The sequence below is a fragment of the Panthera pardus genome, unplaced genomic scaffold, assembly GCF_024362965.1.
Source record: "Panthera pardus isolate Hobbes unplaced genomic scaffold, ASM2436296v1 HiC_scaffold_6, whole genome shotgun sequence".
In the NCBI taxonomy this organism is placed as follows: domain Eukaryota; kingdom Metazoa; phylum Chordata; class Mammalia; order Carnivora; family Felidae; genus Panthera; species Panthera pardus.
The window spans coordinates 133987455-134015265 of record NW_026526991.1 but is presented as its reverse complement, the minus strand read 5'-3'; the positions used below and the strand labels follow the sequence as shown (position 1 = coordinate 134015265).

Sequence of the window (27811 nt, the reverse complement as noted above, 5' to 3'; positions counted from 1 at the left end):
TCATAGCTCTCAGTAGGGCTTCCCATATAGAATGAGTATACTGTATAAATATTACTTATCTGAAAAGATACTTAAGGTAAATATTTTATCAAACATATTTCTAGCGTTTCTGTTTTAATTAAATTTCATTGGAATTTTTATAGGACTTGTCTCTGATAGTTCAGGTGGTTTTTTTTTTTTTTCGGTTGAAAATTACAATACTTTTTTCTTCCAGCCAGAAACATTTAAAAATGTGTTTTTATACTTATATGATACTGCTTCATGCAGGTAATAATGCTATAAGACATTCTTGTTGATGGACCTTTAAAACCACAAGTTTTGCCTTTCTTAGTTAAACCAAGTTCCAGAGAAAACTTTAGGGAATCTAAGCAAGTCCTAAGTCATTGCCAACTGAGAAGATCCTGGGGGTAGGTCCATTTCAGGCTTTCCAGTGGGGGTTGTAAACACAGATTCCCAAGAAGAGCTGGGGGTACGGTGACAGGTGGACAGCCTTACTGTGCCCCTGTGGAATGTAGGTATAGAATTCTAGATCTTCTGACATTTTAGTAAAGGCAGGAAATTTAGATTGGGGGGAAAGGGGTTGTTTCTGGATTCCGGAATCTTGGCAGCTAATTAAAAATGCTTAAAAACGTTATGCACCAAGCCCCTCCCCTCAAAAAGATACTTTCAGGCCCTTGGGTTGACTGTTGGGATCTTCTGGTCTCAACAGGAATTTGACCACCAAACACGATCTCCGCTGCCCGGTCTCAAGCCCTGTCACCTCTCTCTGGGCTCCTGCAGTCATCTCCCTGCTTTTCTGTGACCCTGTTTGCACCTCCAGAGTCTGTTCTCAACACAGCAGCTATTGGGATTCTGCCGAAATCAAGTGTCAGGCAGATCCTGTCACTCTGTTCCCGGAGACTCCAGGGGAGCTGCAGGCTGTCAGCACTGCTGGCATAGTCCCCTGTGGGGGGGGGGGGGGGGGAGCGGGCTCACGTCGGGCCTCCCCCTCTCGGAGTCCTTCTTCCTCTGGATCTTGGTCCTGCAGACACAGGTTGGGGGGGGGGCTCTCCAGGGGGGGCTTCAAAGAGATGAAAGAGAAAGGAGAGGGCGAGGGGAGAGCTTGCAGATTTTTCTAGTTGGGCTTCATCTGGAGCTGCCTGGACAGCCAGTGCTGGCAGCAGACTTCTGAGAGGTCCACGTCGTCACCGAAGTCTTCCCGCTGTAGCCTCGTAACTTTCTACAAAGGGGAGGAACTTCTAGAAGAAGATGAGGCTGTAAGAAACGGCAAAATAAAATGTGGACCTCTAGACCGAAGCAAAAGTCAAAGGGATGATAATGAAGGTAAAGAAAAGGTGGTAAGAATGCAAATGTCCTCCCTCAAAAAAAGGAGAGAAAGTCTGAGAGGGGAGAGGCTTGGAAAGCTCACCAGGATGAAAAGCATTCAATGCAAATATTACATTTTCACCTGCCAAGTGCCGCTTAATGTCCATTCTAAAGTGTGCTCGATTTAACTGTAGTGAAGGTATCACTTCCTCAGCAAGTAAGATCTCACCGACTTCTGGGCGACTTCTGGGCGTGTGTTGAATACCTAGAAATACTGAAGGCATTTCATACAAAAGACATTTCCCTTGCCTATGGGCTTGCCGTATAAGACAGTTTGAAAGAGTGGAAGATAACTGATGGGCCAGGTTTCTTTCTCCTCTCTCTCTGGCTGGAGTTTTTATTCTACTGTTTAGCCAGAGCAGGACTGAGAATATAAAGTCCATATGGTAATGATTTTTTAAAAATTTATAATCAAAATGAGCCCTAAAATGACAGGAAGAGAAAGATCTCTTTTTACAACAGCGCTCTTCAGTTCACTGTTAGATCTTAGACCGAAGGATCCAGTATGGAAGGTTTCTGTCCAGGTCGTAGCTCTAGATGCCCATTCTACACTACTGTCTCATTGTTAAAGCACACACACATGTGCACAACTCATGAACGTGGGCAAAAACATCCCGTCACCCTTCCCCATTTACAGCAGCCCACCCCATCGCGCTCTGTTCCTTAATCCTGCCTTTGTTTTTCCCCATAGCATGTATTTTGGGATTTTTTGCTTTCTATCCCAGTGAAGTTAGGAACCCTCTGTGTTTCAATTCCTGCTGTGTTGCCACTGCCGAGAGGAGTGCCAGCCACCCAGTAGACATCTACATCGTCGAGTGAAGGATTGTTGTAATCTAACACCTTTATTGAGATACCACTCACACACCATACACTCCACCCGTCGTAAGTGTGCACAGCTCACTGGTTTTCAGTACATTCATCGACTCATGCAACCGTCGCCACCACCAATTTTAGAACACTCTCACCCTCCCCCACGAATAAACCCCATACCCGTTACCAGCCATTCCCCATTTCCTCCAACTCCTGCCAGTCCTAGGCAGCTGCTAACCTACCTTCTGTCCCTGTAGATTTGCCTGTTCTGGACATCATATGGAAATGGAATACTGTAATAGGTGATCTTTGGTGACTGGCTTCTCTCATTTAGTGTGATGTTTTCAAGGTTCATCCATGTTGTAGGATGTCTCAGAACTCCATGCCTTTCTGTGGCCAATGAATACTCCGTGGTGTGAACACACCACATTCTGTTTATCCAAGAGTGAATGCATTTTCGACAGCAAATAAATACTCCTAAGTTGATCTCTCTTACCTACAGGGCATATTTCTGACCATTGCAACCCCCTCCCCGCCCCCCCCCCCCCACCATCCCCAGTCTGCCTTCTAGGGAATTTTCGCAAAGACCATGTGGTTTTCATATTAATCTACAATACATACGATGAGATGTTGCTCATTCTGGAAAAGTGTGGCTCATTTTAATTCAACAAAGATTTGTTAAACCTAGTGCCTGTCGTGTCTCAGGCACTATAATCTATATTAGGGCTTCGGGATCAGTAGGTCAGGTTTTCTGACTCACAGGCTAAGAAGAGGAACAACAATATAAACAAATATCTTTTATTCATAGAGGAGGGAATCATTGCCAAAAAAAGAGGAAGGAAGCTAATCATTAAGGGCCCTCCATTTGTTAGGTACTATATTAAGGCTTTCACAGCAACTCTGCAAAGTCTGTGTTAGAGAAGAACCCGAAACTCAGAGAGGTTAAGTGCTATGCCTGAAGTTTCAGAGTTGATACGTGTCCAAATCAGACTTCCAACCTGGGTCGATCTGATTCCAGGAGCCTTGTTCACTTTTGTGCTCTACGGGAAGACTAAACGGATCATTCTCCAAGGAGAGGGTTGGGTAAGGGTTTTTCTGAATTCTTAAGATGTAGGTTAAGTGTCTTCTTAAAAAAAAAAAAGTCTTCTATAATAAGGAGGGCATTGAAATTTTTTTCTATCCTAGAGATGTATGAAGAGTTGTGTGGTCAAATGCAGAGTTACAAAAGCCCTTGAAGATTATTTAGCAGAAGAGTAGGTATGATCAATGTCCTTGATTTCAAAAGATAATTCTGATGGCAAAGCTGATGTTGGACTGGACGTAGCAAGATGCTGGAAACCCAAAGACCAACTCGTATTTCATTTTTAATATTCTAGGCAAAGATGGTAAAGATCTGGGCTGTTGGATTAATTATGACAAATTTTATTGGCCACGTTTTGTGTGTAATAGATGCCACACCACGTGCTTTGGTGACATTAACTAGTTATGTCCTCACATCAACCCTATGACGTGGATATTATCCACATCAGCTCCGTTTTACAGATGAGGCGTAGAGAAGAGTCCTCCCCAAGTTCACACAGGTAACAAGTGATGAAGACAGGATGTGACATCAAACCCATCTGACTCCCAAGCCCACATACTTAATGCTGCCTTCTGTTGTATTCGAGCGAGCACACAGAGGAATGGAGCAAAGTTAGCTAATTTGACAAGTACGTACGTGAGTGGGGGATTTAAAATCTACTCTTGCTTGACACTGAATACACTGCTCTCTAGGGGAAGCACAGATTATTGTTCCAGAGTACCAATGTTTTCTTGGGTTTTTTTTTTTTTTTTTACCCCCTTCTTTATAAACTGATTTTTCTGCAGCTATTTCGGATACCGCCTCTCTGGTTTTCTTTTAATTGCACGTAGTCAACCACATATTCAGTCTTTTTCTTTCTGCTTCTCAAGTACCTCTTAATCCATACCTTAAAAATTTCTGGTCTCCAACCCAACTTGCCCTAATGGATTTCTAGACCTGCACATCCAACATGGTGGCCAGTAGCCCCAAGGGTCCATGGAGCTCTCAAAATGTGGTTCACCTGACTGAGGGCTGAGTTTTTAATTCTATCTAGTTTTTATTACATTATATTATATTTAGTTTTACTTAATTTAAATTTAAACACTGATAACTTATTCACTATTAAAAAATGTCTAGGTATGTTTGAGACAACTCAGGTATGTGCATCTACTTTTCAACTGTAAATTTCATGTAATTTACTCTACACACGGATCAAGTATTTCCAATGAAGATTTAGCATCTGAATTGGTAGTTGCTATCAGGATGAAACACATCTCAGATATTGAAAGCTCAGTATGAAAAGAAGCTAAACTATCTCAATAATTATTTCTATATTGATTATATATTGAAACAGTATTTTTGATCTATCAAGTTAAAATATTACTAAAATTGGTTTTACCTGTTCTTTTCAATATTTCAATGTGGCTACCGAACAACTTAAAACAGGTGTTTTTTAATGTTTATTTATTTTTGAGAGGGAGACAGAGATAGAATGTGAGTCGGGGAGGGGCAGAGAGGGAGGGAGACACAGAGTCCGACGTGGGGCTCGAACTCACGAGCCGTAAGGTCATGACCTGAGCCAAAGTCGGACACTTAACCGACTGAGCCACCCAAGTGCTCCACAATTTTTAATTCCATCATGTAGCTTGTATTGTATTTCTACTGGACGGTGCTGTTCTTACTATTTATTTCTGAGATGCCTTAGCGCCGTATTGACTTTTTATTATTGCCAACTACCTCATTTTAAATGTTTGCATCTCAGTCTGCAGATTTCACGTGGATGAACATTTTGAGGGTCTTTTACTTGTCAGAGTTCTCACTTTGTACCTGATACCCAGCACACGGTAGGTGTATTTCAAACGCTTCCTGAATGGAAGCCTCGCTTTGACGGACCTCGTCTTACATGGGCCTTCCGAACCATATACCGCTCTTCACTTTCACCGCCAATTCCATTCTAGCTGCCAGGAGGGTCTCAGGACCACCAAACTTGGACCCTGTCAGGCACACTTACTATGGCCTTGAAGAATACTCTTCGGTTTTCCCTGAGCTGAAGGCTTACAGATGGTCGGTGCCCAGTAAACATTAAATGCATGTGTGGGCCTCTTAGCTCTTTTCCTTCCATGCCAACTGACGTTCTAGGGGGAGCTGAAGGTAAGCAAGAGTTAATAGATGGGGTTTTCAGCTTTCTTTACCATGCATTCCACAGCAGTCACTAATGAATTTGGAATCATCGTTCCTATCGTGTTCCTCTATTAGCAGCAATAGTCAAGAAGTGATGTGTGTGATTTGCTTTATTTTGGAGGACAGGTAATTAAAAACAGCTTTACCCCTTTGTAGACCATGTTGGAGTCAGCTTACTGGTATAGGGTTCTTTGTACTTTGGAAATGGGACGGATGTTCTTTTTCTTTCTGCAGTTGATATTAAGACCGTAAGTACGGTAGACCATAAGTCTTTTCACAAGACATACTTTTGAAATTAGTGGCTCATTTTTAAATGTGTGTGTGTGCATGTGAGAGAGCGGGAGAGAAAGAGAGAAAGTAACTTATTTAGGCATGATCGTCAATTGTCTTTTATTTTCTGTCTACTTACTGCTTTGGATAAACATACTGGACTGCTGCCAAAATTTCAGGTGGCTGAATACTAATTTTGCTGAAATTCGATGGAACAGCCATCCCCTGCCAATTTTCTGTCTAAATTATGCAAAAATTTGACTCTTGCAAGACATAAATCTGGTCAAAAATAGAGTCCTAATTTTCTAGTCAGTAAGACCTTCAACAGACTAATTATTCTTGTTTCAGCTTTTATTTTTTATGTAGGAAAAGAAATCAAAGAAAAACGAAATGCAGTAAAAGTTACGAGTCATTTTTCTCCTGTGTCCCGAATGTAGATTTGCAGTGTTAAAGAACATAACGTTCGTAACTTGTCTGATACAAAGCACGAGTGAGCCTCAGAAAACAATTAGTGCATCTTTCAAACGTACCATAGTTATTGAATAATTACTCAAATAATGGTCAGTAATGGAATACAAAGGGTTATCTCCTAGCTAATCCCCAAGTAATGGAATTGGTGTATCTCTGATTTTTCCCTTAGCCTTCCAGGGTTTAGAAGAACGAGACAGAAGTGATTATGGGAAGAAGAGAGAGCCACTGGAGGCCAGCAAGGAAAAGGAGGCCTTATCTTAAGCAATTAATCAAGAAACGCATATTGTGGGACAATTATTCCGAGCTCATTCTAAAATAGCTTTGGAGCCCCAGGTCCTGAGATCTGTTTTCTAGAATTTTGCCAAGGTCACTTAGAGCCCTGGGATAGACCTTCGTTGGAGTAAAGGTTTGGTTGACAGTATGCATTACTCTGTACCTAGGGGTGCGTGCAACGTAAAGATATGGCATCGCATCACTTCGATGCAGATGTGCCTTCACGCTTTGGCTTCATGTTCATGGTAGTAAACCGTGCAGAATAGAGTGAGGTATTGCCCCAAAGGTAAACAGCCTCTCTCAAATGCACCAGCCTCTGGCATATGTCTGTCTGCCCCACCGTGTAAAAGTCGGATGGCAATGCTGATCCTGCACGCTTTGTGGGGGTTTTTGTATGTAGTAATTTCGTGTGACAAACGGTTTCCTATTGGGTATGGTCGTTCTCAGTCTGATCAGTCATTTTAAGCTTCATATTACTACTTCCTCCTTCTCTCCCCGTTAGTGGAGTATATTATTTTCTGGTTCGTTCGTTTGTGTTGTCTGGTAGTTGGCCGTGTTTATCTCTACCGTGAACCTTTCCAAACCTTCCCTTAGCTTTCTTCGCCTTCCTTTCTCAACCTTGCCGTTTCTTTCGGTCAGCCTTTCCTGCTTAAAACTGGCCAGTGGCTTCCCACTGTGCTCAGACACACCCTGGCTCCCTCAGCACAGAAGAAGACAAGGCATGCTCTGATCCCCGCATCCACAGGCTTCACCTCCGTCTACACCGCCTGTCCTCCGTCCGTCGGACGTGAACGTCTGTTCTCACAGCAGGGCCTTCCCTTGTTCTCTTTTCTCCCCGAAAATGCTTGTGCTAAAGATCATCCCACGGCCGCAGTTTCCCCACGAATCTGGTCTCCACTAAAGTGTCCATAGGGACCACTCTTCCTAGAGTAGCCCTTCCTCCCCCAACACGTGATCCTACTTCATTGTCCTCTTAGCACTTCGTCACTATGAATTTCTCGTGTATTTACTTGTTTCCTGTCCGCGCTGGCAGCGGGTAAAGCCCGTGAGGAGAGAAGCCTTGTGTTTGGTTTCCTTACGCCTATATTGGCTGTTATACAGATTGTAGTGTTTGTTGGGTGAACGAGTGGATGAGACTGCTTCATCGTGTGACATACGACTGACTCTACCCGCCCTCCAGCTTCCGCCCCCACCCCCCGCTAGACTGAAACTTCACTCGGGTCACCAGTGACCTAATTCCTGTTCTTTTCACAACTGCTGGAGTCGCCTTTTTCAAAAGCAGAGCAGACTTTTAAAACCAGCTCTTCAGCGTGACCCCTGAAGCTGCACCTGCTCGCCAGCCCGTCGTGTTGCATCCCATTCTCACATTACGTTGGCCACACTGGTTTCCTTTCAGAGCCTCGAACACGCAACCTCGTTATACGTGTGGCTGTTCTAAGTGCCGAGAATACGTTTCCTCTGGCTTGTCTCCGATTGCTGTTCTAATTAGTTACTCAGATCTGTGTTTAACTGGTATTAAGACAGTTTCTTCATTCTAAGAAGATGGCACTCTCCCTCATCACTGCCTCCTTAGTGGTGCTTTTCTGTTACTTTACCCTGTTTATTTCATGGCAGCGATCGTGGATCATAGTCGCTTTAGGGAGGTATATTTGATGCTTTTGCAATCTTCGGCATGATTGAATACTCCTTTCTTGTTGAAACCTTCTTGTACGCGCTTGTATTTTCTCTTGTGGTTTTCTTCCAACTTACCGGCCATCCCGTCTTATTCTCTTCTCAAGTTCCCCTTCTGCCACTACTTTAAATTTTGGTCTGTTGCATAGTATCTGTCCCTGGTCCTCTGCTGTTCACACACCGTATATTTCCTCAGGTGACCGTTGTTTTTTAAATTTTTATTGTTTTACATTTATTTATTTTTGAGAGACAGAGACAGAGCACAAGTGGGGAAGGGGCAGAGAGAGAGAGGGAGACACAGAACGGAAGCAGGCTCCGAGCTGTCGGCACAGAGCCCGACGCGGGGCTCGAACTCACAAACCGCGAGATCATGACCTGAGCCGAAGTCGGACGCCCAACCGACTGAGCCACCCAGGCGCCCCAAGGTGACCTTCCTTACACCCTTGGCTTCAGCCCCCTTACTAGGAAATAACCGCCTGGCCATCACAAGCTTTTGCTAATTCAGAGGCTCTCTGGGTTAGCTACTGCTTTAGCCGCTGGGAACTCAGTCTAGAGGACGCAGCCCCTGCCCTCAGAAGGCTCATGTTTTAGTGGGTGGGACAGAAATGGCCGAGCAGACAAGTAATACGATGTGAGGTGGGCGCAGTGGCCGGAAAGCGGGCTATGAAAGTGCTAGGGAGGCAGGTGGGTGGCGGAAGGGCTGGCGGTCAGAGTCCGTGAGGCCGGGACACCGGAGACCTGGGTAAGGTGCGAGAAGCAGCCGTGAGACGACCTGCACGAGCAGCACCCGGGGCCATCGGGAGAGCGCTGGGAGGCAGCGCGGCAGGTGTGAGCAGTGCCCAGGACGGCAGGGTGGCCCGAGAAGGGGAGCAGAGGGTCAACGCGGCACAAGGTCGTGATGGGACGCTGGGGGCCGCGGGAGGGATTGGGATTTTAATTGTGCCGAAGCCAGCGGAGGCCGGGCAGGGAGATGCTGCGGGGCGGCACTTGGAGTTGGACAGTCCCTCCAGCCTCACCCACCGCGTGGCCTTAAGGGTGAATGGGTGCGGTCGTAGTTAGCCCTTTGTAGTCTGAACTGTTTATGTGCAGTCACACAAGCCCCGTGGGGAGACATTCATCCCTGAGACCTCGTGACCTTCTGACAAGTCAGACCTTGTCGGACCTTCTGGGACATCTTATCAAAGAAAGGTTACACGATGTTCCAAGTTCAAGAAGTACAGGGCTTTCGATTCTGATTTTGAAGAATTTTTAATCTGCGGTTCAGGTGTATGGTCATTTCTATTGCAGATTGATTAGCCTCTTGGCTCCCCTGCCCTACTTTTCATCCAGGCCAGGAAAGAGTTGATTGTAATTTCATAGCATTTTTCTGGCCACTTTTATACCATTGTGATTTGCTTGTTTTGTGGCTTCTTGGGGCGTCGTTTGTTTGTTTGTTTTGAATCACCAAATTTCAGAGACCAGCAGCAGATCTCATAGGCCATCCCCTAAATATGAGTGTCTTTAGGGTTGATGGGATGGGACAATGAAGCTTAAATACTGCCTTCCTTTCCCCGTCAGAGATGTATCCTTTGGTACTGAATGGATGTTTCTCTTGCCACTTCAGACTGGAGTCATCCCAAATTTGGTCTTCTTTCTAATCTGGCTTCTTAACAGCCGTTGGGTAGTTATCCTGAGCTCTCCTTTTTTCACGATTCTGTTAAAATCTCTCGGATCGCACATGTGTGGTTGGGGGAGGAGGGAGAGGAGCGAGTGTGGGAGCCGCTCCTCCCTGGGGCCGGCTCCTGGTCGGTGCTGGGTGAGTGGAGAGGCGGCAGTGAAGGTCTGTGCTGCTGTCGCCACTCACGGCAGTGGCCACTGGAGCAGTTTTCCACAGATTTCACGCTGACTCTTTACTAACTGCGCGTGGTAATCCTGTGAAGCAGATAGGGTCAACGTTATTTTTGCATGCGTGCTGATGAAGAGTCTGGTGCTCGTCAGCACAAAGATCAGGAAAGGGCTGGTTCTATAAACCAAGGTTGTCTTCTAGTTCATTGCCATTTCCACTAGAATGAAACACTGCCCTAATAATAAAGTGTGGGCTCGAAATAAAGAGCATGCTTCAAAACACGGCCCCAAACCCAGAGGTCATGTGCCAAGTCAGTCTAGTGAAAAGGATCATCTACAGGATCTAACTGGTGAAGGGATGTCCCACGTCAGTGAGTACAGGAAGGGGAGGAGAAGAAGATCGGAGGGCAACAACCAAATCACCTCTCGTCCGCTGTTCTGAGTCACAGTTTGCAAGTCCCCCCTTTTGTGGGCCCTTAGGTTTTAGGTATGTCCAGTTTAATGCTGCTTGAATAGCTAAAACGGTTTCTCTGTGTTCTGTTGAAGGACCATAGTAAGCATTTCGTTGTAATTTGCGACAACTGTCATATTTCACTGATCCTAAGACATCATCAGTTTAAGAAGTGCCATTCTTGTCTGTACCACTAAGAACACACACACACTGCCAATTCGACTGCCAGACTCTTCTTTCTTATCATATAAAATGCATATACAGGGGCGCCTGGGTGGCTCAGTGGGTTGGGCATCCGACTTCGGCTCAGGTCAGGATCTCACGGTTCGTGAGTTCGAGCCCCCACATGGGCTCTCTGCTGTCATCGCGGAGCCCGCTTTGGATCCTCGCTCTCCCCCTCCCCTGCTCGCACTCTCTCTCTCAAAAAATAGAACATTTTTAAATGTGTATAAAGTGTTACTTTTTAACTGCATAGAACAGACACCTCTTTGTCAAATTTTTTAAGTGGTTTGGTGACCGAAACACCAAGGAGCTGCAGTATCCAGTCGTTTCACCAGGAGTCCCAAGTTCACCCGCTGGCGGGTAGTGACTACTGGGCCAGTGTTATCACACCTGTCCCACAGAGACAAGAAGATGCTTTGATTATAAGAAATACATCCCAACTTCAAGAGAGGCACATTTTTTTTCACATTTTAACAACTTAGAGTCGATTAAATACGGTAAGATAGTTTTTCTTGTTTTTCTCATAGTAACAGTGGTGAAGGAAATATGTATCATCAGCCTCAGGTGATCGCTTAGCAACTGAAGAAAAATGTGGTTCCTGTCTTGGCGGAGCTTGGTTGGGGAAACGGATAAAAACTGCGCCGACCATCAAACAGCTACACGTTGTGACTCTTTATTTTGGAGATGGAGAATGACTAAAGAATGCTTCTTGGAGAAAGCAGTACGTCAGCTTAAGATGTAAAGAGTGAGAAAGAGAGACGAGCATGGAAATAATGAAGGGGAGAGTGTTCCTAGTGGAAAGGAACAGAGGATGTGGCTGTAAAGACGCCAAGAAGGGAAAGAGGTTGGTAGGTTCCAGAAATTCAAAGAATAGTCATGCGCTTGAGCAGAAAGTGCGTGCACAGCTAGTACTTTGATATCTGTAAACTAAAATATGTCCCAGCTTGGGGCAGGAAAAATGCCTTGCCAGGTATGGTCACAGTGTTACGGTTCTTCACGCATATTTCATCTTTTCATTAAATGCCTTCCGAGGCCTGGAATTAGTTTCAAGTAAAATCTTTTCTTTTAAATCCGTAGTCCATAAAAGTACTCAGTGCTGATGAGTTTATAGCCATACACTTGTAGTTGATCCTCATTATGCGTGTATTCCATATTTGTGATTTTTTGCCCACTCACTAAGATGTGCGTGTAACCCCGACTTCAGCACGATGCTTTCACAGTCACTCAGGGACCTACCGAGTGTGGCGAAGAATTTGAGTTGCCCGGGGTGTGCACATTTGCAGCTGAGTTCGAACAGGGTGACACTATGCCTTGCCGTTTCAGCTCCCGGTTGTAAGCAAGTGTCATGTTCAGGGTGTAGTTGGTGCCACGTTCTTCACAGTTTTTACTTTTTCTGGGTGCTTGTGCCGTTTGGAGTGGTCCCCAAGCACGATGCTGAAGCGCCGGAGAGTGTTCCTGAGCGTCAGAGGGCTATGGTGTGCCTTGCGGAAAAAACACGTGTTCGATCAGCCTCCTTCAGGCATGAATTACAGTGCTGCTGGCTCTGAGCTCAGTGGTAGGGAATCCACAATGTACATCAAATGAGATGCCTTTAAGTCATTAAACAGAAACATACGTAAAATGAGCTTCTGTATTGATCTACAGCGAGAAGAGACCCACAGGAGCCTCACCTCGTATTTCCCCTGGGAGCGATGGTTCAGTTTTTGCTAAGTTAGTCTTCACAGGACCTTCGTAGAACGTAACCACTGCCAATGACACAAGCCCATCGTCCGTGCGTATGTGAACGCGTGATTAACACGTTGCCGTGTCACGGGCCACCCCGAAATTTAGTGGCTTACCGTAGCCAGTGTCTATGAGCTCCCGATGCCGTGAGTTGGTATTTGGGGTTGGCCCAGCCGTGCACTGCTTTTGCTGGATGTGGCTGGGCTTGGTCGTACGTTTGCGATCAGCCGGTCATCGACGGCCTCGCTCAGATGTCTGATGGTTCCGCGTGGGCCCTCGGCCACGCACTTGCCATCCAGCAGGCTAACCTCGGCTCACGCCCGTGGGGGCGGTTGCAGGTGTCCCGTGAGCAGCAGGAGGGCAAGCCCCAGTACACAGGTGGTTTTCAAGAAACCTCGGCCAATGCCACATTTGGCCAATGCCAACTCTGACCCGCTGGCCAAAAGCACGTTCCGTGACCACCCCCATCAAGTAGGTCCCACCTCTTACTGAGGAGCCCATTAAAAAGGCATCAGTGTAGGGAGGGGCAGAATTTCTCTTCTGTTTTTATGCTCTAACTCATTTATCAGGCCCTTTGCCGGGTTCTTTACGTACTTTGTCTTACTCAGAGGTGCTGGGACTTTCTGTTAATCCTAACCAGCATAACAGGAAATTGAAGTTCAGAAAGATGAAGGGTCTTCATAGCCGGTAATTGGCAACGGCAGATCACACACGTGCGAATGATTGCCAAGTTTTTATTCTTTCTCTGCGAGCCGCCTTCTGATAGATGAATGGCTAATTTGCCTAATTTGTTTGGTTCTGGGGAGAAAAAAGATAGCAGGGAGATCGGTTTTATCGATAAAGGGAAAAAAACCCTGCCATTGTTTGCCTTGGAAAAGAAAGTGTGTTGCTCTCATGTCGTAGTGTGCAGTCTTACTGTTATCCCAAGTTTGAGGAGATCACGGTGGTAGTGATTTGTGAACGTGTGGCCCTGGATTTGCACGAAGGGCTTACACCCTCGTATGGGATCTCAGCTGGAACAGAATTTATTCTGAAAGACTTAAAGGAAGTCGATTAAAATATTAGAGCTATCGACGTTGTCTGGAGAGATCTTGTATTTATTTCTTTTTTAAAAAATCCACAATGTGACCGTGGCTAGGCCCTATTATGCTATTGTGATCGCAGTTGAACCGAGAAGGGTGATTAACGATAGCAATTTATTGTACCTGAGGAGGAGAGAAAATAGGAGATGTTGTCGTTATCATAAATCATATCATAAATAACCAAAAAGAAGCACTCAGAATGCTTGTGTGGCGTCAGCAGCCGGCCCCCTCAGGCCCGTTAGCCCAGGATGTAGCCATAGAAACCCCAAAGTCATATTGTTATCTCCGTCTCGCTGCAGTTATGTGATACAACAGCATTAACATATAGATTAGGCCATTTATAATACTTGGTGTCATTTCAGGTTGGCTTGCTTATATAGCATTTTCGTTTTTTATTGTGCAGAATGTTAGTGAAATAGTGCTTTTTTACAGGTCGGTGTGTGTATAAGTATTTATAACGCATCGTCTTTGCTCTGCTATTAATTTATTGTGTTATTGATTGGTTGTACTATATGAATTGTCACTGCCTAATTGTCTTGTCTTTGCTAGTAATTTCGGTTTTTTTTAAGTCAATAGGTTTATTTAAAAAATACCTACCCACTTACACACATCGAGTTGTGTTTCAAGGGTCTAATTTCCGTTACGTTATAGACAGGACAATGTAAAAAATACTGTATGAGGGGATGTAGACGGGATTTAAAAAAAAATTTTTGTAGCCTCATTTGGAGCTAAAAATAAAATGTTGGTCTGGATAGTTTTTATACCCCCACTCGTCCCATCTGTTCCAGGCATCCGGTGTCTGCCCATCGGTTTTCAACTGCTGGTGGTCAGAACGCCAAGCACTGGTGCGTACGGTCCGTGAAATATCGAGGGACACAAATAGCTCTGTCCTGCCCTTGAGACCATCCCGCCTTGTATAGTCATCTGCGTGTAGAGATGGCCCCAGTAAAAAGATCTTCAGCTCCGAGAAGTAAGAGGTCAGACGTCAAGACTTAGGTGTTGCACGCGAGCATATTTTCTTCTGCGAGAGTCCGTGGGCTGTGCTAGGTGGAATCATGGCTCCGGTAACAGATGCCAGACGGGTTCAGTCCACATCAGTCCAGATCGCCTTCCGTGCTCGTATCCCTGGATGTGGGCTGTGTACGTACCTGGCACCGATCCCTGCCACAGCAGTTGAACCGATGGCCACAAAATGTGGTTGATTCTTAAGGACAGGAAATCATGTCCTATTTGACTCTCTGTTCCTGAGATCTGACACAGTGCTTGCCACAGGGGAATTCAGAAGACACTCAGTAGATGAGCGAGGGAGTGAATGAATGAATGAATGAATGAGGACTGAATGAATGAGTGATAGCGATAGTGAGTCGCTTCAAGGAACGTTACGGTAAATACACCTTGTATCCAGATGGACAGAAAGGTATTTTTCGAAAAAATGTGCATCTTAAGCAAACCCTTTCATATTTGTTAATAAAAAAGGAAACTATTACAAAAGCAGCAGGATGCGTAAGCTAATAAGAAAATAGGAAAGTTTGTGTCGTAATTGCTAGAAATTTCTGCATGTATATTTCTAAAAAGAATCACAAGAAATCTAGTTTTAAATACATTTAATTTTTGGTGAAATATACGCAGACAGAATTTCATTGGCCCCATGTCGAAGGTTGAGAAAGGCAAGTATAGTTTCTGCCCGTTTTGAGATTGTGCCACTAAATGTTAAAGTTGCGTGCATCTGTGTAGTGAATGAGATAAAAAGCTTCTCAATGCCATATGAAAACAATTTCCTTTTTTTCCCCTACTTTCCATGAGCTTTTTAGATTATAGGGTTTCTTTAAAGGCATTTATTATTCTAGTTAAAACGATATTTTGTTCTAAGTCAATATTTATAGTAGTTTAGGATTAACCCATTAAAACCCCTTTGGGTGTGTTCAGGCCTTATTTAAGCCTTGTTTTATGTTTTGTTCGAGAAGTTTGGTAAAGACACATGTTTTTCTCATTATTCCTCTGGGAAATGTAGCGAGTGTGGCTTCTTTGTGTCATTAACGGAGGAAAATTGGGGTGCAGTCTGTAGTATCTCCTTTACTCACATCTACATCTGTGAAATTTTAAAAAGATGGACATTAACAGGGACCCATCTTCTCTCTGATACGTAAGTAGGAGAGAACTTGACAGTTTTTCTGCAGTCAGTCACACACTGAAGGAAAACGTTAATTTGGTGAAACTGGGTGAAGGGGATTCATGAGTTCTTTGTAATGTTCTTAAAACTTTTCTGTAAGTGTGAAATTATTTCAAATTAAAAACTTAAAGGGGTACGTGGGTGGCTCAGTCGGCTGAGCATTTGACTCTCGATTTCGGCTCAGGTCATGATCTCATGGTTCATGAGACAGAGCCCTGCATTGGGCTCTGTGCTAAGCGTGGAGCCTGCTTGAGATTCTCATTCATTCTCTCTCTCTCTCTCTCTCTCTCTCTCTCTCTCTGTCTCTCTCTGTCTCTCTCTGTCTGTCTCTCTTTCTGTGTCTCTCTCTCTCCCTCCCTGCCTTCCTCTCTCCCTTCCTCTGCTCCTCTCCCCTGCTCATGCATTTTCTCTCTCTAAGATAAAATGTTTTAAGAAGTTTAAAAATAATTTTGCAATCAAATGTTGGCTTGGAATCGTTGGCTGTTTAAATGAGAAGACTCTGAGATCCCTGAGAGACCTCCACCTCCCTCTTTTTCTGTTATGAGATAGTCTGCTACCAGTTAAGTATCTCTCTTAAGTTGCGTTTCTGACAGTGGTGATAAATTTGTGCCGAGTCATTCACATTATTTCCCATCATTTCCCCTTTTTTGACACATGCGAAAGCATTCTGCATACGCAAAGCCTCTGACGGAATGAAAAGTTACTTTTTAATGTGGCGGGTTTTTCCTTAGATTGGATTACAGCATTTATGTTTTAGTGAATTTACGTGAAGAATAAGGTTGTTGATGGTGGACATGAACTTTTACCAGAAACTTGACATTTTTTTTAAAATAAATCTTCCCTCCCATACTGGTTTTAAGTATGGTTCTTCATATGTCTTTTTTTCTTATTGTCAGTATCTTTTTTTTCCTCTCCTAGAAGTGTAGAAGTTATCTCATAATTGATGGTATTCTTTGAAGAATGACAGTACTAATGATCAGTTGTCACAGGTATCATCATTTTGAATAAATTTTCACACAAAGGATAATCAAATCAAAAGTCTTAACCGCTGTTAACATTAGCCAGATTTTAACACAAGCAGAATTGAAAATACCAGTTTTGTAAATAATTCCTTATCATACCTTTAGCAGCATGAACATGAATACTTATCCAGAGCTGGCTTCCCTTAGTAAAATATCCGTTATCCTGAAAAAGTGTCCCCAACAGCTCTGGGCTGCTTTCATGGCAGGATAGAGTTATTAGGGCAGATGGCGGAGTGATACCCACTTGACCTGTAGATGCCAACTGTGGACTTGCGCTGTTATATGGTTTTCCAGAGATTAGAGTGAGGCGACTTGGGTTTGTTTTGTTTTTGTTTTGTTTTGTTTTAATCTTCTCGTAAAAGGATTGCAGGGTTAACCTTACAACGTACATCCCTGTTATTGGCCAGCATTATTATTTAGTAGTTTGAAAATTGAACTCTAATTAGTTGTTCCAGCTAAAAAATAAAAAAAGCCAAAAACTTTCATCTGGAGGACCTATAACTATTTTTCTATTAGTCCAGGAGTTCCCGTGCTGGGAACTGCTTTCATTAGAGTACTCCCTCTGCCCTCCCAGTGTGTCCTCCTAAGGCCTTCTCTGGGGGACTCACCCTCCCAGAGCTGATCCAGATCCGGATTCAGCTCCAGAATCAGAAGAACAAGGCCTACTTCAACATATTCCACGGGCCCATTGTGCCGCCCGGGCTCAACCTTCCTCTCTCTGCTTTGGCATCGTTGGGATTTATGAACCTCTCTCAGGTAGGAGGAGGTTCTTTGCAATTTAGAAATAGAACAGTAGTAAGTACTCTGAAATTTTTTATTCCTTCACTTGGAGAATATCCTAAAGCTGTCCTCCTTCTAATTTTTTCATATGTTTGCCTGTTAGCAGTTAGTGGATTTGAAGTCTCTCTTGTCATTTTGATAAAGATAGGGTTGGAAGGGGCTGTTCAAATCTTCTGAATAGTGTAAATCTAGGACAGGAGTCTGAAAACTTTTCTGCAAAGGGCCAGATAGTAAATATTCTAGACTTTCTTTGTTGCTTGTAGAACCAGAATACAATAGAGCCCAAAGTGGGGGACGGGGTGGGGGACGGTCACTTCTAGTTGCTAAGAAAAAGTGTCACGGAAGAGGGAGCATTTGATCGGAGGCTGAGAAGAGATAGTCACCGGGACCCCTGGGTGGATCAATCGGTTAAGCGTCCGACTTCAGTTCAGGTCATGATCTTGCAGTTGGTGAGTTCGAGCCCCGCGTCGGGCTCTGTGCTGACAGCTCGGAGTCTGGAGCCTGCTTCGGATCCTGTGTCTCCCTCTCTCTCTGCTCCTCTCCCGCTTGCGCTCATTCTCTCTCACTCTCAAAAATAAACAGACGTGAAAAAAAGAAGAGGAGATAGTCACCAAATGTCAGGGGGCAGAGCATTTCCGGCGAAGGGAGCTGCATGCACAGAGCTGTGAAAGTGACACACGGCAGTGTGTCCTCAAGCAACAGATCAGTCCACGTGGCTGGGCTGGCAGAGTGCCCAGGACGGGGTCAGATGAGGGAGCGCCATATAGGTTGTGCCGGGGAAATGGGGTTGATTTTACATTTTAGCATACTGGTTTTCACCTTGCTGTAGCCTCACAACAAAAGCTTTTGTGGCAGCTCAGCGTGTAAGATACAGAACCGTACGGGTAACCATTCCATTTCATAGAGAATAGGGGACCCGGCCCATACTGTGTGGTGCTTCAAGAGGGGTTCCGCAGAACCCTCCAGGCTCCAAGGAGCTCCTTTTGCAAAGTAGGGACCGATGAAAGGTCCTTAAGACAGGAAGTCATCCGGGGCGCCTGGCCGGCCCAGTCGGTGGAGCGGGCAACTCTTCGTCTCAGGGTGGTGAGTTCGAACCCCATGTTGGATATGGAGATTGCTTTTTTAAAAAAAGCTTTAAAAAGAAATGCAGGAGGGCACCCGGGTGGCTCAGTCAGTTGAGCATCCTTCAGCTCAAGTCACGATCTCACAGTTTGTGGGTTCGAGCCCTGCGTCGGGCTCTGTGCTGACAGCTCAGAGCCTGGAGCCTGCTCCTGGATTCTGTGTCTCCCTCTCTCTCTGCCCCTCCCCGGCTCATGTGCTGTCTCTCTCTCTGTCTCAAGTATAAATAAACATTAAAAAAAAAAAAATGCAGGAAGTCATATACTCGGATTTGTGGCCTCGGTAAGGCAATGTGAAAGACGGGACTGGAGCCGGAGGCGTAGAGACTAGTGAGGAGTACAGACAAGAGGCGCCGGGGATCTGAACTAACGAACTAACCACAGTAGCCGCGGGGAAAGCACATTAAAGGAAATGCAGTAGGAAATTGTGTCCGCAGTGTGGAAATGGAGACAAAGGAACGAAGTGGTCTGGAATGACGTTTCTGACTCAGGTACCTGGACGGATGATAGTGTCATTCTCAAGGACTGCTAACAGTAGTTATGTCTCAAATTTGTCTTGTGTTAGACATCATTAACTGTCCACCCGACTCTGTGTCTAGGGACTGCGCTAACTAATAATCCTCTTTCTTCTTTCTTTCTTTCTTTCTTTCTTTCTTTCTTTCTTTCTTTCTTTCTTTCTTTCTCTCTCTCTCTCTCTCTCTCTCTCTCTCTTTCTTTCTTTCTTTCTTTCTTTCTTTCTTTCTTTCTTTCTTTCTTTCCGTTAATGACTGCGTTGCTCACTCACTGGGGCTCAGAGCCTTGAAATGGTGTTTGACTCCTTTGTCCACCCTTTGACCCCATCATTTATTAGATTCCGTTCATTCTGTATTCAAAATGTCCTCTACCTCCATTGCTTCCTCTTGTTACCACTCTCCTGTTCGGACCCTGTCGTCGCTTACCTACATCATTTCAGCAACTTCTGACTCATCACGTCTCCATTATAGTGGTCCCTCCCATCCATCGTATATGGTCCTGCTAGAATCATTTGTTCACATACACCCTGAGATTTTTCTTCCTTGTCTAAACATCTTCCCTAGGTCCGAACGGCCAGCAGAGGAAAGATGGTTTAGTTTTTCTGGAATTCAAAGCTGCTTGGATCTGGAGGCAACTTAGCGGGCCCACTTTGCGCCGCTCTCCACTTGCACCGTGCTTGCCCGGCGGATTACCCCCCTGGCGTTTCCACCTCCGCCTCCTTGTCGTCTGTTCCTCCCCCCTGTGCTCACCCTTCCTGGTCCCTGGAAATCCAAAGCACTGCCTGATTCGTGAAGTCTTCCGTAGGTCTTTAGCGTTGCAGTAATCTGTTTGTTTGACCCGTGGTCACTCTTTGTCCGTCTTCTGGTGCTGGTCACTTTCCCTGTGCTATGCACATACGTTGCGTCCCCTGCTGAACCGTGACATGCTCAGCTGGTACGTGTAGAAAGAAATAACGTGATCTTAAAGCAACTCGGTCAAGTAGGCAGGTCAAGTGCCATTAGTCCCTTTTGAAGGGTCAGGAAATAGGCTGAGGGGGTCAAGAGATTGCCCCAGGCCCGTTGCCCCGTAGTGCCGGAATGCTAGCGGAAACGGCGTCTTGCTAATGGCAAAGCCGGGATATATGCCATTTGCACCACACTCTCTCTCAAAGTGCTGACATCAGCAAGCAAAGCAGAAGACATGAACCGTGGGTGAATCATATCCAGGTTGGAGACTTGCATCTTCTAAACTCCAAGAATTAACATTTGTTATAGGAGTCCTAAAAGTAGGTACGCCTTTTTGTCATTTCTGAGGATAGGAGTCTTACAATAATCCATCTCTGGATCTTTAGAGATAATGTATGTGTGTTGGGGTGGGGGGAGGCGGGGGGGGGGTGGGCGCACATGCACGAGCTTACACAAGAGGGAGAAAGATGGTGTTCGGTGAGGCCAGGAAAAGAGTTGCGGAAGCAGGAGACCGACAGTCTGTATATCTGCTGTCACCGGCCGGCACTCTTCAAAGAATGATGGCGTGCAAGTCTGGAAGATCCTTGAGGATCTACCGCTTTGCTCTCTAAACGCCATCCATAAGCTCCTTTCTTTCCTAGAAATCACATTTGAAGCGTTGTTCTCATGTGCTAGGATCTTTAAAATATTCCAGTAACACCTCTTTTCTTTTCCCTTGCCAGAGGAGGAAGAGCAGGTGCCCACGGATGGGGGTACGTCAGCAGAAGCCATGCAGGTTCCCCTGGAAGAAGACGATGAATTGGAGGAGGAGGAAATTATTAATGATGAGAATTTCTTGGGTAAGAGACCGTTGGATAGTCCGGAAGCTGAGGAAATGCCTGCCATCAAGCGACCGCGGCTGTTAAGCACTAAAGGGGACACCCTGGATGTCGTATTACTGGAAGCCCGAGAACCCCTCAGCTCAATCAATACCCAAAAGATCCCACCAATGCTCTCTCCGGTCCACGTGCAGGACAATACAGACCTAGTCCCTCCGTCACCAGAGCCACCGATGTTGGCTCCGGTCGCAAAATCGCAAATGCCAATCACAAAACCATTAGAAGCCAAATCGTTTACACCTAAAGCAAAGACTAAAACCAGTTCTCCGGGACAGAAGACTAAGTCACCTAAAACTGCGCAGTCACCAGCAATGGTCGGAAGTCCTATTCGGTCACCAAAAACCGTATCCAAAGAGAAGAAGTCTCCTGGGCGCTCTAAGAGCCCCAAAAGCCCCAAGAGTCCCAAGGTTATGACTCATATTCCCCAAGCACCTGTCAGACCCGAAACACCAAACAGGACTCCTTCCGCTACGATAAGTGAAAAACTTAGTAAAGAAACCCTTCAGGTAAAACAAATACAGACGCCCCCGGATGCTGGCAAACTCAACATTGAGAATCAGCCGAAGAAGGCGGTCGTGACGGACCGAACGATCGACGACTCGATCAATGCCGTGATTGCACGGGCTTGCGCCGAGCGAGAGCCAGACCCTTTCGAGTTTTCTTCGGGATCCGAATCCGAAGGAGACATTTTTACCAGCCCTAAGAGAATTTCAGGTGCGGAATGTACTACTCCAAAAGCTTCCACCTCCTCCAACAGTGTCCCTAAGGCAGGATCCACCCCTCTGCCCCTCTCGGGTGGGGCCTCCAGTTCCAACAACTCGTGGACCATGGATGCGTCGATCGATGAGGTGGTGCGGAAAGCAAAACTGGGAGCACCTGCAAATCTGCCTCCCGGCTTTCCCTACATCTCCTCTCCTTCGGTCTCCCCTCCCACCCCGGAACCTCTGCACAAGGTGTACGAGGAGAAAGCCAAACTGCCCTCCTCCGTGGAGGTCAAGAGGAAGTTGAAAAAGGAACTGAAGACCAAAATGAAAAAGAAAGAGAAGCAGAGAGATAAGGAGAGGGAAAGAGACAAAAGCAAGGAAAAAAGTAAAGAGAAGGATAAAGTGAAAGAGAAAGAGAAGGAGAAGGAGAGCAGCAAGGAAGCCAGGTACCCGTGGAAGGAATTTCTTAAAGATGAAGAGCCGGACCCCTATAAGTTTAAAATAAAAGAATTTGAGGAAGTCGATGCAAAAGTGAGATTGAAAGATGGGATGGTACGGAAGGAGCGAGAGAAGCATAAAGATAAGAAGAAAGATAGAGACAAAGGCAGGAGGGACAAAGATAAGAGAGACCGGGAAAAGGTTAAAGACAAGGGGCGGGAGGAGAGGCTGAGAACATCTGCGGCCCCCCTCGTGGTGCCCCCGAAGGACGCGGCCCTGCCCGTGTTCAGCCCCGCGGCGGCCGCCAGGGTCCCGGCCGGGCTGCCCGCCTTGTCCTCCATGCTTCCTGAGAAACTGCTGGAGGAAAAAGAGAAGCCTAAGGAGAAAGAGAGGAAAAAGGACAAAAAGGAGAAGAAGAAAAAGAAAGAGAAAGAGAAGGAGAAGGAGAAGAAAGAGAAGGAAAGGGAGAGAGAGAAGCGGGAGAGAGAGAAGAGAGAAAAAGAGAAGGAGAAACACAAGCATGAAAAAGTAAGCACTTTTCCATTTCTGGCACTGTCTGAACACCGTCCTGTGGCAAAACTCAGGTAAAAAAGCCAGCAGTTAGAGCTGCGTCTCAGAGGCAGATGGCCCGTAAGTTAGCCGGGAGGAGATTCGTAACGTGGTTATGGAATTGAATCGAATTTTAATTCTAAGACCCACAAACTTGTAATCAAGCCCCCTCCGTGCTGAAACATGTTAACAAATTCACAGCCTAGGAGGAACCTATAATCGCAGACTATAACCCCTCTGTTCATTAAGCATGGTAACGAATCCCTGCCAGTTAAAAAAAAAAAAAATCTGTAAATAGTATTTCTGTAATCATCAGGTGTACTGCATACTATTTTGTGCCCGAATATTCGCTACCCCGCCCCCCAGAAAAGACAGCCTCCATCTTCCTAAGAGCACGCACCCTGTGGCACTATTTTAAGGGGACAGCCAGGCCCGTGGAGCCCCTCGGTAAGGACTCCTGTTTCCTTTCCGTGGGCCGTGGTTGCGAGTGTTTAAGGTTAGGACCTTTCACTGCTTTCTGCTGCATCTCTTATCCTTCTCTTTTCTGCTTTAATAAGATTAGGACATGTTTCTGAGAACCTGGGCTGATCAGGCAGCCTGGTTGGTGGGCAGAATATAATCCCAGATAGTTTACGATGTGAGTAAATCAGGCTTCTGTAGAGGACAGCCCAAGAGGCCGATACGTATCCCGTGGTTTTGTAGAAACTGGGGCCTCAAGCCTTTGGGCCCAGAATGTGACCTCTGCTCTCTATGGTCTGGTTCCTCAGCTCATGGTTCCTGGATTACAGTGCTTGACTGGATGGTTGGAAAGTGTCTTTTAAACTTTCTTAAAAAGCGTCTCGGGGTTCGTGGTGGCATCCCCACAGATTCCCAGAGATCCTTCCCCTGCCTTCTAGAAACAGTCCTCTCGGAGGCTGGCCAGAAAATTATACCCAGTCATTTTCTTCCACATAATAAGATAAGATGTATTCGACATCCGGCAGATCTATTACCTACCAGTATTTCTGCAATTTTTTAAAATCTCAAACTTACCTAGAAAAATTAGTTCAGCTGACAGGCTGTAATGGCAGCTCTCACATTTTTCTGCCTGCCTTTGTTCTTTTTCTGTACCCCTTGGCTATGCTTAAAATGTAAAGAAGTAGAACGGAAATGCCGATACTCCTAACTGAACATCAGCGAGTCAACCAGACACAGAGCTCCAGCTCCCGTTTCCGTTTTAATAGTCATCTTATCATCATGTGGTTCGTGTGCAGCTCCTGGAACTGCCGCGAGCCGTGTTGTCTCCTCCTGACACACCTGTGGCTGAGGTCCGGCAGGTATATTGCCATCACCCTCTGTGCACGAGAAACTGGGTCTGAGGAGACTGGCTTGTCCCAGATCAAGGTCACACAACCAGCAAAAGCCAGGTCATCTGCACCAAGATCCTCTTCACGGTTTCGAAATGCTTACTGCTGGGGCTCTGTCGCCCGGCGGAAGGCGGTCACTCGGCCACCCGGGGGCAGCTCAGAGCGAGCCCTCAGCGGGGCACAGAGGGTTCCGTTCCTTTCAGTCCCGCCTTAGCTCTGGAAAGTCAGTGGAGTTGTTTCAGCCACCACTGAGAATTTGAGTGGAGCCCGTCGGATTAGATCTGTAGCGGCAGTCCTTGCCTTTCCTCAGCTTCTAGCTGACCTTGGGAAAGAAAAGTCCCTCGGACTCCCTGCTAGATTTCACCTGACAGAAGAATACGAGCCCTTGTAACGCTTCGGATAGGTTACGGCTCAGATAAATGACAGAAGATAAAAATGTATAGCAGTTGGCTGTCTTAGGAAGTCTTTAAAAAGAATAAACAGAGCTGTCTCTGGAGTTAAACCTGAGTTCAAATCCTGGCTTCTTTTAGCTGTAAGACGCTGGGCAAGTTACTTTTCTGGATTAAAGGAGATTACATCTGGGGCGCCTGGGTGGCGCAGTCGGTTGAGCGTCCGACTTCAGCCAGGTCACGATCTCACGGTCCGTGAGTTCGAGCCCCGCGTCAGGCTCTGGGCTGATGGCTCAGAGCCTGGAGCCTGTTTCCGATTCTGTGTCTCCCTCTCTCTCTGTCCCTTCCCCCGTTCATGCTCTGTCTCTCTCTGTCCCAAAAATAAATAAACGTTGAAAAAAAAAAAATTTTTTTAAAAAAAAAAAAAGGAGATTACATCTGAGATGTGTTTAGTACCGTGTCTGGCACATAAGTAAGTGCCCAGGAAAGGGAGAGGACGCTGATGGTGAAGGCAAGCGTTATTATTTCTTCACGAATCCGCCCGTAAAAGGTAGAAACCTGGAGCTTGCTCCTGCTTTGGACCAGACCGGCTAACTCACGTATGACAGGCCGAGTCAGCTCCGCTTACGGTGTTGGAAAATTATTTCTTCTTCCTTGGCACCTTTTAAAGTTCAGCTCTTCGTGCAGATAGGAAGGGATAAAAGCTCGCGCAGCCCAGGCAGACGCCACTGACAGGGTGGGGAAATTGAGACATTAACGTAGACCTTGACTTCTGCTTTTTCAGCCCCACTTAATCCTCCCCGAGCGTCAGGCCATAGGAGTGAATGAAAGTATACCTGAAATTGGGTTACATAGGCTTTCAGAATTCTCTTACATATCCACAGACCAAACTAAGGCACATCTCAGTCTCCCCAAGAAGATGTCTTGTCACAAGGATGAGGACCACAGTGTCCTTCTTTGCCCTCACCCCGACCATCTCCCAGGAGCCACCCTCACAGACCTTGGCCCAGATCCGCCAGCCAGGGCATTCTTTTGATAAAAACATCTCCCCTCCTGTAAACCTTTTTACCAACCACACCCACATTTATCAATACAGGAACCAGTGAAGATACCGTTAATTGAACGGAGATCGGTGTGGTAGGTTGAAGGAGCCTCGGGCTTGGAACCCAGCAAGTCTGAGTTAAGATCCCGAGCATGTTTGTTAGTTTCTTTACTCCTTAGGTACTCCATCTTTATTTAAAGTGGGCTTATGGTAACTCACACTTGTTGAAAAGCAGCAAAACAGTAATAGTTAATATTTACTGAGGAATTACTGGAGGCTAAACACCAGGTAGACACTACACATAAGCTTAATTTCTTGCCACAACTCTGTAAGGCAGAGACCATAATTGTTATCACTTTAAGATGAGAAACTGAGGCCTAGAGAGACTAATCAGGTTGCCCACGATCACACAGCTCGTAAGTATGTAAGCAGGAGCCGCGATTTCATCCCAGGCTGTGAGATGATGCTATAATTGACGTTCTTAGCCACGATACTTTCCTACGTGAAATAAAAAACGGATTAATTGAAATAATGTGTGCAAGGCCCCCGGCTTAGTGGTGCGTCATCAGGAGGAAAGATCATCTTTCCAGAAGGGGCAGTGATCCAAAATATAGTGGCTTAGGCACAGTCTTTGTTCCCCGTTACGTGCAATAGTACACGCCAGTCAGGGTTACGGGTCTGATCTTTCACCTCTTTAAAAGAGAACCAAACTAATTGTTTATGGAAAATGTATTAAGAGCAATTATGCTGCCTAGTCACAAACATCCCCCTGGTAGCTTTAGCAGTGACGAAGGTAACGGTACATTTCGGAGCAGTTACAGTGTCCATTTCCGTCTGTCGGTGAATGCACTACATGACTTCATTTAGTGACTGTGGGTTTTTGAAGTTTAGATGAATGTTCCAGGACTACTTTAATTAAAATTTACTCTTGGCATCTTAAGTGGTTTTTGGAAGGAGGATTGCTGTGAAAAAAAATAAGAAGATGTCTCATTATTTGTTAGTGGAAGTGGACAGTTGTACATGAAACCCGATACAAGACAGGAGCCAAAATCCATCCGTCAGATTTGGCAATACTGTTTTTATGCTCTCGAGTATGATCTGAGAAGGCCTGGGAGAGTTTCCTCCAAAAGATGATGATGTCACAACCCACAGTGCTGGCCCGCTAAGATCGTGGGCTTTGGCAGGCATACGGACGTGGCTCTCAATTCTAGCCCCACAAGTTCCTACTTCTGCACCAGCCTCTTCAAACCCCTCAGGCCCTCTGCTCCCTTCCCTCTGTCTCTCTATTCAGTACCCGGAAGAGACCGCAAGATACAGCATAAGGTATGGGTTACCTCTGCTTACAAACAATAATTTCATACCTTCTCCAAGACACTTTCGGCTTGTAAAGGCCTCCTTTTCTGCCCTCTCATAGAAGACTCTAAGTGAAGACCAGTTGGTGTCATTTAAGATGACTCTCCAGAGTTTCCTTACAACTAACCAATAATGTTGCTGATGGGCCCAACAGATGATCGAGATCTGCTTGCAGCAAAAAGCTCATAAATTCCATAAAGGATTCCCCCAGTTTTTATGCTCCTGATCAATGATGCTGTTTTGGGCGAACATCAGCTACTGGATGAACTAACTCAGATAGTAAATGATAAGAGTAACTGCTGTTTATCGAGCTCATACGAGCGCCAGACCTGGCCAGAATTTGGCTGCCAACAGCCCGGAGGGTTTGGTGGTGTTGCTCCTGCTTTGAGTGGAGGCAACTGCCCAGGAAGGTTGAGTAGCTTGCTGTAGCTGGTGGCTTGAAGAGCTGGGAGTTGGCCCAGCTCTGTGTGAGCAAAGCCCGTGTGCTTGTTACCCAAAATGGCCTTCTCAGCCGGTCACCCCCACGGAGCTGACGAGAGGGACAGACAGGGCTTCACGCTCGGGAGTAGGGTGAACTGTGATCTTGGAAAAGTTTAGTCCCTGAAGAGACCTTAGGGAGCTCCTGTTCGACCACCATATTTTAGAGCACCAGCAGTGGGGGTCCTCTGTGCTTTAATGACTTCAGGAATAGGCACAATTAAAATGTTTCATGTTTCTTTCACTTGTCCCCAAATCCCTTTGCATTTGCCCTCAAAAATCTTTTATTGAATGAAAATAGTTTATTATGTGGAGGATGACAGACAGTCTTACTGGTTTGGCCTTTAACAAAAGGCTCTCAGTGTTTTCCCTTCTGTTGAGGGTGATGGACTCCTTTCCAGTCTTTTCTCATCAGCTCCCATGATTAACTAGTGAAATGAAGGGTTTACAGTAAAAAGAATAATCCAGCGAAAAGGGGGAAATATTCCCTTCCTGTTTCTTGTCTCCATCTGTTCCAAGAGGAAACCAACAGCTTAACGTTTGCACGAGTGTGTTTGAATTTATAGACGCTTACCGGAGGCCACCTATCTCCAAGTCTTTGTGTGAATGAACGTGAGCGCTTAATGAGAGCCTGCGTTCTGTTTCAGTTGTCCTTACTGGATTCCACTTGTCATGCCTAACCACAC

The 27811-nt window shown here is 45.7% G+C and overlaps 1 protein-coding gene across 2 annotated transcripts in view; it reads left to right on the top strand.

The window, feature by feature from the left end:
- The window catches only part of TAF3 (TATA-box binding protein associated factor 3), a 181796-nt gene that overhangs the window by 112797 nt on the left and 41188 nt on the right, over positions 1-27811 (top strand). For both annotated transcript variants that reach the window (XM_019460838.2, XM_019460839.2), the window contains exon 3: positions 20672-22497. In XM_019460838.2, the coding sequence (XP_019316383.2) occupies positions 20672-22497 (1826 nt within the window). The remainder of the gene's footprint in view (positions 1-20671; positions 22498-27811) is intronic.